General features: G+C 34.7%; 2 protein-coding genes across 6 annotated transcripts in view; one reads left to right on the forward strand and one right to left on the reverse strand.

The window, feature by feature from the left end:
• Nucleotides 1-13,799, reverse strand: part of LOC145668376 (uncharacterized) — a 233,494-nt gene that overhangs the window by 21,415 nt on the left and 198,280 nt on the right. Inside the window, exon 1 of one of the 2 annotated variants that reach the window (XM_081736160.1) lies at nucleotides 2,706-2,983. The exons of the other annotated variant lie outside the window; for it this stretch is intronic. Within the exon in view, the coding sequence (XP_081592286.1) occupies nucleotides 2,706-2,840 (135 nt within the window). The 5' untranslated portion in view covers nucleotides 2,841-2,983. Of the gene's footprint in view, nucleotides 1-2,705; nucleotides 2,984-13,799 lie in introns of those variants that run through there. 2 annotated transcript variants of the gene reach the window in all.
• Nucleotides 2,928-13,799, forward strand: part of Usp8 (Ubiquitin specific protease 8) — a 135,736-nt gene continuing 124,864 nt past the window's right edge. The window contains exons 1-3 of one of the 4 annotated variants that reach the window (XM_081736156.1): nucleotides 2,928-3,026; nucleotides 8,185-8,312; nucleotides 10,932-11,162. In XM_081736156.1, the coding sequence (XP_081592282.1) occupies nucleotides 8,215-8,312; nucleotides 10,932-11,162 (329 nt within the window). In that variant the 5' untranslated portion in view covers nucleotides 2,928-3,026; nucleotides 8,185-8,214. The other 3 variants (XM_081736157.1, XM_081736155.1, XM_081736158.1) reach the window with 3 other exon arrangements.

The raw sequence follows: 13,799 nt of genomic DNA on the forward strand, positions 1-13,799 counted from the left end.
TACTACACCAATAACGATTCAGCTCTGCGGAACACCTAATTAACATGTGCTTAGTGGTAGTAAGTGCATCTAATATTTTTTTCCAAACAGGCGACCATCAAAGGAACAAAAATTTTCCAAGTGAAAATTTCCCTTTTTCGTGGAATCACCCATATATTAATACAGCTTTTAGAGTATGCTCTGATGGTGAGGCTACAAGTTGAAATAGTTTGTCTAGGGGTACAAAAATAAAGCGAAATATTATAACTTGTAATTAGTGTGTTGCAGCTAGGATTGTTATATTTACATGCTAGCAGAAGTTTCGTTCTTCGCACGGGAACAATAATTAATATTTAAACAAAATCTCTGAAAATAAAGAAATACGTCAAATATATAACGGCTAGCGTTATCTCTTGACATTGCCCCTATCATTTCTTGGTCTACCTGACATGCCCATTCTTCGCATGGAACAAAGAATTCAAAGACCTGAAAGCTATGCAACCTGGCAGACAGAAACAACGGTTGAATTCACTATAATTTTTGCATACACAAATAAAAAAACGGCTTCGTACGAGATTAGATCTTGTAAAGAACTATCTGTGAAAATTGATGACACACACACAGGCTATATTAGTATAGGTAACTGTTACTTTCAAGTTTAAATAGCGTGAGTGAACACCAATAGTTAAAAAAAAGTGACTGTTGACATTAATGTTTTCTTTGAAAATGATCATAAGCATAGACTAAGGAACTATTCATATGCCATTACATGTAAACAATCTCGTAAAGCTTATATTCTTCAATTAATGTCTGGCCAGTTGATTGCAAAAGAAATAGGCCTAGTTGCTCACATTATGTTAGGAAATTTGTCATCTGATTAGGATTATCCAGGATACGTGAAGATTAGTGGCTTTTAAATTTGCCCTAGTACTGATTAGTGGCTTTTAAATCTGCCCTAGTACTATCAGTTACTGACATGGAAAGCTAACATGTCACTAATGGAAGACCTAAATTTCCATAAACTTAAATTCTAAACAGGAAAGACATCTATAATGTAGTAAGAATCAGTAAGTGGATCCGTACTTTCTCATTAACTTTGGCCAATGGAGTCGCCAGACGAAACTAAATCTTAGCCTATCCCCAATTATCATTTCGGTGCAGATTAAGAATAGTGAGTCAATAAAAAAAAATATTTTTTTCCTTTCTTGCTTTAAATAATTACACAAGATGTTCTGGACTGTTACTACGTTGGTGCATACCTAATTGCATACACACCGGCAAATTGATGTGTACTGGAAATAATTACGTGCTACCCTATTACCTGCAACCCTACTATATCATCACGAAATTCATTCGTAGTGCCTTAGAAATTGTTTCTTACGGTAGAAGTTGCATTTAAGTTACGAGAATTACATCTAACGAGTATAAATACACATCCTCATGTATACCATAAAAACTACGGAGCAGGCGTAGTTCTAACGCACATTTTGGAAGATTTACAGATAAAATTCAATACTTTGCATGAAGAGACATGTTTATAAGGAACAAATTTCGGCAGGCGACAGAAATAAAAAGGAATACAGCTGAATTTTAGGTTTACAAATGTAAGATTACTAGTGTAAAACCATTCCAAGTGCTTCATGACTGATAAAATATGTGAATGCATATGAAAGATGGCTTTATTAGGGGCTATTTTCTACCGGCGGCATACTTCTGCACAACGTACAGAAGTTGTGTTTCGCTTACAAGTGGAGCGTTACTAGTACGAAACTATGACGAGTGCTATTGAAACTCGTACCATTGCCAAAACCCACTTCTTTCCACTACCTTGGCTTGGATGCATACTCACCTCTGCTGACGCGCCTGGACCCTTCGGACGCACCCCCGTCTGATTCGATTAGATAATATTCGTGCTTTTTAGTGAACACCTAGCACGAGTCGGTTTCGGGTTTTGCACTATAGTTTTGATGCTATACATCCGGAAGCCGTATTTATACGCAAATCGTAAGGGAGTTGTATATTTTCAGGAACTACTTCTGGTGGCCCCCTTAAATTTTATCTCGACCAAGTGAGATACTTTTACATTGCCCAGTGGAAACCTTTTAAGAGATAATAAGAAGGAAATTAGTGAAAGAAATATATTTTTTAAACAATTCCTTTGTAGTACTGCGGCAAAAGTATACCTGTACGTAAACTACTGTGCAAAAAACACAAACCAACTTTTGTTAGGCAGCCACTAAAAGCAAGAATACCACCTACGCGAATTTGGGCAGGAGCGCAGCAGGGGGCCGCACGGTAGTGCGAAGGTGCGTCCGCAGAGCAGGCACGTCAGTGACGAAGAATATGAGAATAAGGAGGATAGTGAAGAAAAGAAAAACAATTGATATCACACGTCACAACTCTTGTAATGTTCCACACTTGTAACTCTATACTTGTAAACCTAAAATACCGGTTTACTATATCATGCAGAAACACTCCAGTAGTGGTAATTACGCAGTCGTCTTTGATATGTACTCATTCATTTTAATATTAGTAGCCCCTGCAATGATTTTATACTTGTGAAGATGAAATACTGGTATCTACAATGTGGAAAATTCCTCAGACAATGGTATTTAACGTCCTACAGAATCCTCTTCCATATACACTTACTCATTTTAACCGTATTTTTTAAATGACGGACCATTCTTAATCAATACCATCATATTCTGTAATAATATATTTCTTACTTGTAAGCTGTGCAATTGAGATTTAACTTTGAAAATCATGTCTCTAATTGCTGCTTCTTCCTTGTACAACATTCTCTGTTCTGACAATATAGACGCCAAATCTGGTGTATTTTTATCTGCTTGATTGTCTTCCATTCTAAAGACCCGACACTTATTCACAACAAACTAATCCACAATTTTAAATGACGCACAGATTCACATAAAAATTTTCATTCACGCTTCAGGGAAGTATACCCAGCACCACTATTTGTTTGCTGTTCGCTTCCAGATGCTCAATTGATTGTATATTGCAGAGAATGACGGAAGATGTCGTCTTAGTAGGTGAATGATGGATAGATATCCGGAATTAGTGATACTGAATTTATGTATTATTGTGCTATTTCGACTGTAGTGATTAGAAGTCCAAGTATATAATTTGATTAATGTAATCAATTTGATGTTATATTACTGTATATTTTATTGTAGCTGTGGACATTACTTATAAAGGAAGTAACTTAAGGAGTAACATAAGGGGCAATTTTATCACTGACTATGAAGTGCCCCAAATGAACTATTAATTTATTTCCTGTAAGTTTTTTAAGTAATGGAATATTCAAGTGAAGGAATGTATGTTTATTTATTTGAGTATTATATGCATGTAAATTACAGTCCGTCACTTCGCTGGACATGCAGAGATAAATACAAATATGTCGTCCTAATGAGTCATACTTTACGCAATAAATTTCAAATGGTTTGGAAGTAAGGCATTGTAAACGTATTTTAAATATCTGCTATTCTTTGATGAAATAACAATTGCATTGAAATTGTTCATATTTAGTGTTCTATTTAATACTAACATCATTTCTGTTAAGTAACGTTGAAGGATCATATTCAAAATGCACTCTTGCACTGACTGAAGTAGGATAAACGTTCAAACAACAAAAAAGTAATTTGCAGTCATCAATTGTCTACAGTTTGTTAAAGTAATTTAAAAAATTATTTGGGTTAAATTTAGAGTTGCCCCTCTGTTTTTTATTTTTTTAAAAAATAGCAAATTTACAGGAGAAATGAGGTAAGAAATGATGATTTCGAGTTCTTATGTGATGTTTAGGTGTATAAGTTTGACAGTAAGGTTATGTTTAATACGAGAAAAGATATGTGGAAATGGGTACTATTTGCAAGACGCGGAAGGTTCGATGATTCAGCAGCATGCTCATTTTATGTCGAGAACAGAACCTAACGACCCCTGCGGGGATTCTAACCTGTTCCTACTACTACTACTACTACTTATACTAGGGATCCGTATAGTAAAACTGCACGTTTTAATGCTTTTTCTAGTTTTATGTAGGTTTGAAACTGGAGGGCAACTCTAAACTTAAGCCGTTTATTTATAAAATTTTACATATAAAAGCAGAAGATAATAAAGCGCTTAAAACCAGAAAATAGTTCATTACTATTATCTGTAATTAAATAAACTGATATCTGAGCAAAGCAAACTAATTTTATTATAAAAATAATAGCTTGTGAATAATCTTTGGTGTGAAACTATAAATAATAGTAATGAATTATTTTCTAGTTTTAAGCTCTTTATAATTATTTTCTGTTTTTCTACTTTTGTTGAAGTCAGTTAATATTATTTTCTTTTAAAGGTTCTTATTTTCTGCTTTGGTTAAGGTTTCATTGTTGGATCCCAGTGATCGGAGAAATATAATGCTGTTTTAAACGTTATTTTATTATTTACTTATGGTTATATACCTTATTCATAATTACATCTGTTTCATTTCTCTACTTCAGCTGTAGTTGTGTTTCACAAATATTTGTTATTTATGCTTTTTTTTATTCTTCACTAACTACGTATAGTATGCATCCATATTGTTACTGCAGCGCAAAAGTAGTACCTTTCAATTGTTCAGTGTTACAAAGTATCATATGTAGAAATGACGAATGCAATATTTAAATGGAATAATAAACGTGTTTCCTTACCTTATCACTGGACTGAAGTTTCGCCGATGGCCCCCTGTGATCAGAGGAACATAAAAAAACTATTTTCAATGTTTCTGTAATTATGGTTACCTTAATATATCGCATTCACAATTATTCATGTTTCATTTCACTATTTTAGTTGTGATTATATTTCGCACCTGTTCTCTTTATTCTTCTCTACGTTTGCATCCATATTGTAGTACGTGATGATTAAGGAATATTTACTTAAATTTTCAGTCCTTTGAAAAAAATGCTATTAGACTCTGTTAATATCAAAACACAACTGAAATTAATACTCACTTAAAGGTTGATGAAATTCGATGTCACACAATCGTTTTCCCCTTTTTACGTCTTAGGTTTACCAATCCGTGAATGAGGGACTTCTTGTTTCAATTCTGTGCCTATAATCTAAAAAAGCGTACGTGAGCTCTTATTACGAGGGTAACTTAAAAATTTTCCGCAATGTAGCTATAAATTGTCTTACATTGTTCATGCTGACCTCTGTCCTCGTTTATTTTTATTGTTATGTTGTTGTGGTCATGCTGTGAAAATTTGATCCTAATTCCTCCTTTTGTCTTCCTTTTGTTGCAGATAGATCATGGCCGCTTCATTAGAAATTTGCAGGAAAGAGGAACAACAATCAATGATCCGCTTTTTTGGTCGGAAGATGTATCAGGAACCATGATTAATTTCTAGAGGATGTGCCACTTCATCAATAATCACTCGTCTGTCTAACGGAACCATGTCATGTGCTTGCGTAATGTTGTCATCATTTGTGCCCGTAGATGGCCGTCCGCCTCGTTCCTCGTGCGTAAAACTTGTGCGAACACTTTTGAACTTTTTGTAATCCATTCGTGAACACCGCTGTGACAAGACATTCTTCCCGTATTATTCGAAAGTCTTTGATGGATCCTTCATACCCCTGATACACCTTCCGACCACAAAAAACTGGATCACTGCACGTTGTTCCTCTTTGGTGCAAACTTCTAATGGAATGGTCATGATCTATCTGCAAAAAAAAGAACATAAATGAAAGAATTAGAATCAAATTTTCATAGCATGACCACAACAGCATAACAATAAAATAAACGAGGACAGAAGTCAGTATAAACAAAGTGAGAAAAGTTAGTTAAATTGCAAATAAATTATTTACTTACCCTCATATTTAATGTTACAAACTAAGGACGCTACAACGCCATAAACTTCAAGAAACAACTAAATTTTACAAACGGGCCAATGCTCATCGAAAGTACTTAGTGTGGAATACTATGATTGTAATATGACATATTTCGAACAAATAGGTACAAAATTTACTAGGGATTGAAAATTTTTTATATTTTTTCAAAAGGCTTTATTTTGAGAAATGGCTTGGTGGATAAATGTCACATTCCACTCACATGTAGATGCTTTTCAAAAGATGTAAAGCTCATAATCAGGGTTCTTACCCACCTGGAACTCCAGCACAAGACAGGAGATTTTACGAAAGGCAAAAATGTGGAAAATTTTTAGAGAATTTAAGTACAAGTCTTTACTTTTCAAAATTAATTTCTCTTTTTGCCTTACCGGCTATTTAGAAAGGGAAATTTTATAAAATAAGTCAGTTTGTTTTGCAAAGCTTCTCTGCCTACACACACACACTATACATATCAGAGTTTGCAAAAAAAAAAATTTAATTTGATTTTTTTTGTTTGTTTGTTTAAATGATTTGCTCTGTGTTTTTATATTACAAATGGACAAAAATAAGTTTCTTTCGCCTTGGTGTTATTACGCAACAACGGGGTTATGCTGGAAGCTTAAAGCGGAATTCAAATGGCTTCTCAGCTTACATCCGAGAGAAATTACTCCTTTCAAACTTGGAACGGCAGAATGGAGATTCCACCCACTTCACTCCAGCACCAATAATTTATTCGGATATCAGGACTGTACGGTTTCATTATAAAATTGGGTGGTCTGGTCAGTAAATTTCCTAAATCGGGAAACCACCGCGAAAATCCTGTTATTACTTTAAATGCAAAGCAATAACGGAAAAATCCGGTTATTGCTTTGCATGTAAAATTTTACGTTCAACGTGTCACAATCAATACGCTGAAACTGAGGTATTAAATTACAAGTCATTATGTAGGTATCATTCACTAAAATTAAAACAAAGTCCAGTCGAAGCTAATGTTAGAAGCTACGTAGGCAGTCAACAAATTTTGCCAATTTCTATCAATATATTTAAGCAATCTTGGCTTCTTTATAAAACAACTAGCGGTTTCGTTTCGTATGTTTAGGCTTAACATCCTTAAGTAATACGAGGTTATCAAGGAGAAGACTCACTTAAAGAGACATCCGAACCGCTACTATGTTAACACTTGAAAGAAGAGTTGTGGTTCGACCGACCGACAATTGAACATGAGACGCCTTAATTAAAAGGTGAAAAGGAGATAAAACTAATGCAGATGGTTTGATATGTGGAAACGTCACTATGCAGTTCACATGATTTAAAGGTTTTTGTCTGGTTTAAACCAAACCTTATATATATATATATATATATATATATATATATATATATATATATATATATATATATATATATATATATATATATATATAGGTATATATATACATACATGTATACTGGATGAAGAACCTACAAATATTTCTTGCTTTTGTACATCATATGTAAAATTGGAAATTTGTGAATTGTAATCTGTACAACCTGGAAAAGTCAGGAAATTCGTGCTCACCAAGTAAGTGGAAACCTGACGTTTTCATCAATTTGATATCTGAAACCCTTATTGTTACCATTTATTTGAAAATTTCTTGTAACTTTGGAATTAATTTATTAAAAGCGCTTCAGTTTCATACAATACAAATATTGACAGGGGGACATGTATACAGGTAAATTAAGTAATGCTTGTGTTTTTTGTAGATTGCGAAATCCTCGTCAAATCTCCAGTAAACTGAATTTCAACACATTTGTTTAAGTCACTCCCTTGTGTGCTTAATTGAAATGAGAGATAGTCCCGTTCTTCGTGTGCGTGGGTTTTCTCAGGGCTCTCCAGTTTCCTCCCACTTTCTTCATCCCACCATTTCACTCATTATCACCGTCTCCTTTAGCCCAACCGGCATAACCGTGGGACGTAAAACTCAAAGATTTCATTTCATTTTTAGTCCCGTTCTTTCACCGCTTTGTGCACAAACATTGGAGTACAGTAATCTTTCGGAGGCTGTAAACACTAACCAGAGGTAGTATGGGGAGAGTAAATAAATATTGATTCTGATATTTCCCTATATAGATGGTACATGCTGACTTCATAGACATCTGATGTGATTGTGGAATAATCCGAAAACGATTGATCTCTGGTGGTGGCGACAGAAAAAGTTGATCAGGTCATAAATATTTTCAGAAGCTATCAAAGAATCAAGCCGAAAAGACAGAGATGTGTTTTGAACTGAGAAATAGTACCCGGGATATAGTAATATAGTTTTTGTGAGCAAGTGAATAATTTTTGTTTTTTCTGTCTTCTTACAGGTTGGAGCGTTTTTCGTAAGTGGTTGAAAAATGCCTGAAACTCGGCTTAAAAGCCTTTATTTAGGTAAATCGCTTGAAGATTTGAAGAAACTGACTTCAGTTCGGCTAGATTCTACAAAAGCTAGATAGTAAGTGTGGAATTATTTTGATAATTGAAATTGTAAGCATAAGGGAAAATCGACCGAGTGTATAATACATTTTATCTGAAGTACTTCTAGAGAAGGTATTTTCTGTAGAGGAAAAAGAATTATCAATTTGAATATTGCAGAAAATAATATGAAATGAACGAAATGTTTATTTTTAAATCTCACAGTTATGGCCTGGACGCTAAAGGAGACAAGATGATTAGTGAAAGAATTGGTAGATGGAGAACCCTACAAAAACAAACGGACACGATGTAGTCCACCAAAATCTCGCATGGCTTGGGATCGAACCAGGGGACCGTTCCATCAGAGGTGAGTGCTTAGCTCTTCCAATGTGATGTCTTGCCCCTCTGCACAAAATGAAAGAAAAATAAGGAAGCTAAGTGTGTTAAACAAAAGTCCAGTCATTTGCTACGTAATAATCCAATATGTCTTCAGTTTCGAGATACAGTCACATTTAGAAATGAACACTCCTCTTCTTTTTAGAGGTTTTCTACTGGCATCCTTGTATAACATGTTTATCATTTCGATGTGTATAAGAAAAGGGGGGTGTATAGCTGTGCTTGCATCAGTCCTAAAGACAAATGTGGACAGAACTTTGAAATCGTCGAAATCAGAGATTTTTTTTAGTTCAACATCCCACGATTATTCACTGAGGCTAACGGAGCAGTGATGAAATGGCTGATAATGGTGGAATTGCCGAGCGGGAGAAAACCGAAGAACCCTAAGAAAATACACGCACACGGTGTTCGTCCACCACAAATCCCACTTTGTAGTTTAAGTTTTCAAGATAGGTACCTCAACTTATTATGCTTTCCTTTGGTGTCGTTGAGCGAACATATCCCGTCAAGCCTTACTTGTCAGATATAGCGTTACTTTTCATTTCTAGGTTATATGTATTGTAGATAATGATTTTGGTCGTATTTGTGAGTATTACATATAATTACTCCTTGCTGTATTTAATGGTGCCTGGGGCCGTAGTGGCTTAGTGGTAGAGCATTCACTCTGGTGTCTCTCGTTTAATCCTAGCTGGCACCAAGTGGACTTTGTGGTGGACAAACATCGTGTGCGTGGGTTTTCTCGGGGTTCTCCCGTTTTCTCCCACTTTATTCATTCCACCATTGCATTCATTTTCTCATCATCGCCATTTCCTTTGGCCTAGCCAGCATAAACGTGGGACGTAAAACTGAAATATTTCATATGATTTAATGGTGTCTTATGTCAAAAAAAACTTTAACGGTTCGTGCAATTGAATATATATATATATATATATATATATATATGGAAGGGGGAGGGTAGTCGAAATATTATTCTCAATTTATTTCACTCAATTCTGTAATCTCCGGTTTTATGGACGTAGAGAAGAAGAAATTAGTCCACACTTACTCGACTGGTTTAGTGCTCCTTCCTGTCTACCTTAGATAAATGGAATATGACCTACTTTCAGTCGGACAGATTTTATGAAAATTGATTCTGCATCTAATGTAAGAAAATGTTTTATTTCCTTCCTACCTGGAAGAAATACAGAGCAGAGAATACTATTGATTTTACATTTAGTGTACGTTATTTATTTGAAGTTTAATATTTGAACGGTACTTTATTACAGGGTCAAATGATGTATGTATTGCTTTTCTACACATTTAAAGTTTCACCTTTAATCATTTTTATGCTCCGATATCATTTTCATATAAAATACGTTTATTATTTAGAGAGTTCGCATAAGATAAAAATATAATTTCTATATAGTAGGTACTGTACAATACCCAACTCTATATTGAGGTGCAAGTTTCACTATTTAGTAGAAACACTTTCAAGAAATTCAAGTTTTTCCAAGGCGGGCCACGGTGGTTCACCTCTGGTGCTTGGGGTCCCGGGTTCGATCCCAGCCCCCGCCAAGTGAACTTTGTGGTGGACAAACACCGTGTGCGTGGGTTTCCTCGGGGTTATCCCGTTTCTTCCCACTTTCTTCATTCCACTATTTCATTCATTACTCATCATCACAGTCTCCTTTAGCCTAACTGGCATAACCGTGGGACGTAAAACTCAAAGATTTCATTTCATTTTCAAGTTTTTCCACTTTTCATTCGGAAATAAATATACACAAGTAATATTTTCATGCATTGTTGTTTAAACACGGTAGTTGACCTTGATCCCAGCTGATGTAATTGTTATAAGTCAATGGCGAGCAATATAAAGCTCTATTTTATCTGAGCTTCCCAAACGATATCAAAAGTTGAGGCGAAACGTTCTGTGTAAATTGACACTCCAGTGCCAAAAGATTATCCTTTGAGATCTCTTAGCAGTTGTATTTTTAAGTATATGTTAATAAAGAAAATCCGATAACCATATTCGGTCTCATGAAGGATTTCAAATAAAACAAAAATGTGTAATGAAAACAAATTTACGAAGAAAATTGCAATAAGACCTGTAAATTTACTAGCGTTGCTTTTAATTATACAAAATGTAAAAGAACAATCAAACTATTACAAAGGAAACCGTAATATTTACAAATGAGGATTAAAGATATCACAAGTTAATAATTCTTTTCTGTAAAATAACCTTCCATTGTTAGTTAAGCTATTCAAGTAACATACTTTCTTTCAGTTTAGTACAAACTGCGCCGAAATTATATCTGAAAGCAGAAGAATTTAGACGAGATGGTGATGAAGAACAAAGCTATGTGTTTTTCATGAGATACCTGGGTGTTGTAACTGAAATACAAAAGAGCGACGATTTTAAGAAAGATAAACATTTCTTTACGGTGCAGTTGGGTCCAGAAAAACTGAAAGCAGCATTGGATCATGCAGAGCGTCTAAGCCAAAGTCTGTCTGACAGGTAACTTATTATTATTATTATTATTATTTTAATATTCTGCAATTTTGTTGCTGTAATGCATAACTTTTATAATTTCTTGGTAGTAGAGCGAAGAGGAATTTTAGACGGAACATGTATATATAAAGTACAGGACGAGACTAAATGACCAAAAATGCTATTAAAACAAACATGGCATTACGTAGGGCTAATATGGCTATAGATCCCGAAAGCTCAGAATTCTAAATTCTAATTCTAACCCCTAACCTTGGCAACTTTCCAACTAATATTAAAAATGTGGAAATCTTGACCATGCAGATATCGATAGGGCGTAATTGTTTGATATAGTGTGCAGTGCCACCAGTTTAACAATGTTGCAAACCCGACAGAAAGTTGTGTTTTTCAAACAACGCTACGTCACATTATTACATATTTCAAATTTTCATGCAGGGTTGCAAACTAGGTAAGTATGCTACAGTATCACAAACAGGGAAGACCAACAAATCTTTCGAGATTTCTAGAACAGTAAAAATGAAATTGAGGCGGTTGGGACAGAGTACTTCTGAAATCCTTAGTGTCGAGTACTACAATCATGCTATGAGGTATTTGGAATAAATAGAACAAAGTTACAAAGAATTGAAAGTTTGGCTTTTTCTCGAAAGGCTTTATTTCGAAAAAGTGCTTGGATACGTATCACATCTTATCTGATAGATGATATTCAATGGGCGTAAATATCATAAAGCCGTTTACAACAATTTGATATATCAAACCGTTCCAGAGATATGAATGATATGGGTAGAAATTGCTATACTGCTTACCATGCAATGTTTATGGAAAATTTTAAAAATGGTTGTTGCTTTCCTTTGCTTCTTTCACATTACAGCAGCAGTGTTTGGTAGTTGTTATTACAAGTACTCCCAATTACGTAATTGTGAATAGTTTGCAAACTTTACCAATGCTTATCACATGTCCAGAATGGTTTGAGATAACGAACTGATGTAAACTTGAAAACTATACATGTAATTGGATGTAGTATTTATCTAAGTAATTTTTTGAAAAGAGCCTTTTGAAAACACTCAAATTTTCAATTCCTTGTAACTTTATTCCTGTTTATTCAAAATACCTTATTTCATGATCGTAGTATTTAACATTAAGGTACTGTAGTTGTGTAGTGCATTGCCTCGTCTGTCTCACTTGCGTTATTACTGTTGTAGAAGCCTCCAAAGTTTGGTTGGTTTTCCATGTTTGGGATACTGTAGCGTACTTAGGTGGCAACACTGGATACTGTTGTAGTTTTTCGTTTAAGATGAGGATGTGAAATATGTAATAACCCGACGCAGTATCACGTGCAAAATACAACTTTATATTGGATTGATAACATTGTTGGTCTGGTGGTATTGTAAAGTATATCAAACAATGTCTCCATACCAATATATGCATTGTACAAAATTTCAGCCTTTTTTATCGATTAGTTTATAAGTTATAAAGGCGTTTTAAGGAGTGGTCCATATATATACATATATCACACAATGGGCAATTACATCTTTCAACTATAACTTCAATGTTAGAAAAACATAGTAAAAAAATTTAGGTACTGAAATCAAGGAAACCGTAGTACCGACTTTCCTGAAAATGATTATTGTCTAAAGATAGATAGGTAGATGTTGAACAAATGGAAGAACTAATTGTAACCTCCTTGAGACTGAAGAATGTTTGTACTACCTACTCACCTTTAGTACAATGTTATGCGTTGCGTTTTGTGAAAACGTTGTCAGGACTTCTTCAGAAATAAGTAGCTGCCTTTATTCGAATCATGGTAGTGGCCTTATTAGATCATAATGTTAATACTTATGTCTGTTACTCCACACGAAAACGTGAACGAAAGCTGATTTTTTATTTATTTATTTTACATTAGATAGCTAGATCGGTTATCTTGGTCGAATTCGTTAATGGTGTCTGTCCACTAACATTTTGACGAATAACGGTGACTTTAGCGGTGGCTACCCATATCCCATTCATTCATAAATGTACATTTCGCGAAACACTAATATGTAAACCTCGAAACATTTAAGTGTTACGGGTTCCATAAACATAAAGTCGAAAATATTTAGACATTCATAATCCTTGCTATAACTGCAAGCCTATTCACTTGTGTTTCGCGTGATCCTCTTTTCTGTCTCCGGCAAACCTTATGTATTATTGTTATGTATGAAGAGGAGGAGGGACGTAATACTTTTGAGGCTTCTTTCGTACATTTACTATATATGGTTAGCGTACGAGCTTTCATCGCGGGAGACCTCTGGTTCGATTCCTGATGGAATCACACGTGGTTTGGATCCCACGTTAAGGTGTAGGTCCACATCTCATATAACCTCAGAACTGAAAGGGATGCTAAATTATTAACACTACAACAACATACGTTATTAATACAGTACTATTAATTCATATACACATTCTGGTCACGGTTAAAATTCGTTAAACCTTTATGTAACGCCATTTTATTATTGTTATTATTTACATAATTACTTAACTTTCAGTCGTAAAACTTCGTCCTAAGTAGCAACAGAAACCCATTCTTCGCTGCATAAACTGATCAGAGTGCATGTGGTTTAAATCTTACGTTAAGCTGTAGGTCTACGTCTCTGACAGATGGCTATCAAA

Source organism: Thermobia domestica, chromosome 13 (assembly GCF_964235325.1).
Source record: "Thermobia domestica chromosome 13, izTheDome1.hap1.1, whole genome shotgun sequence".
In the NCBI taxonomy this organism is placed as follows: domain Eukaryota; kingdom Metazoa; phylum Arthropoda; class Insecta; order Zygentoma; family Lepismatidae; genus Thermobia; species Thermobia domestica.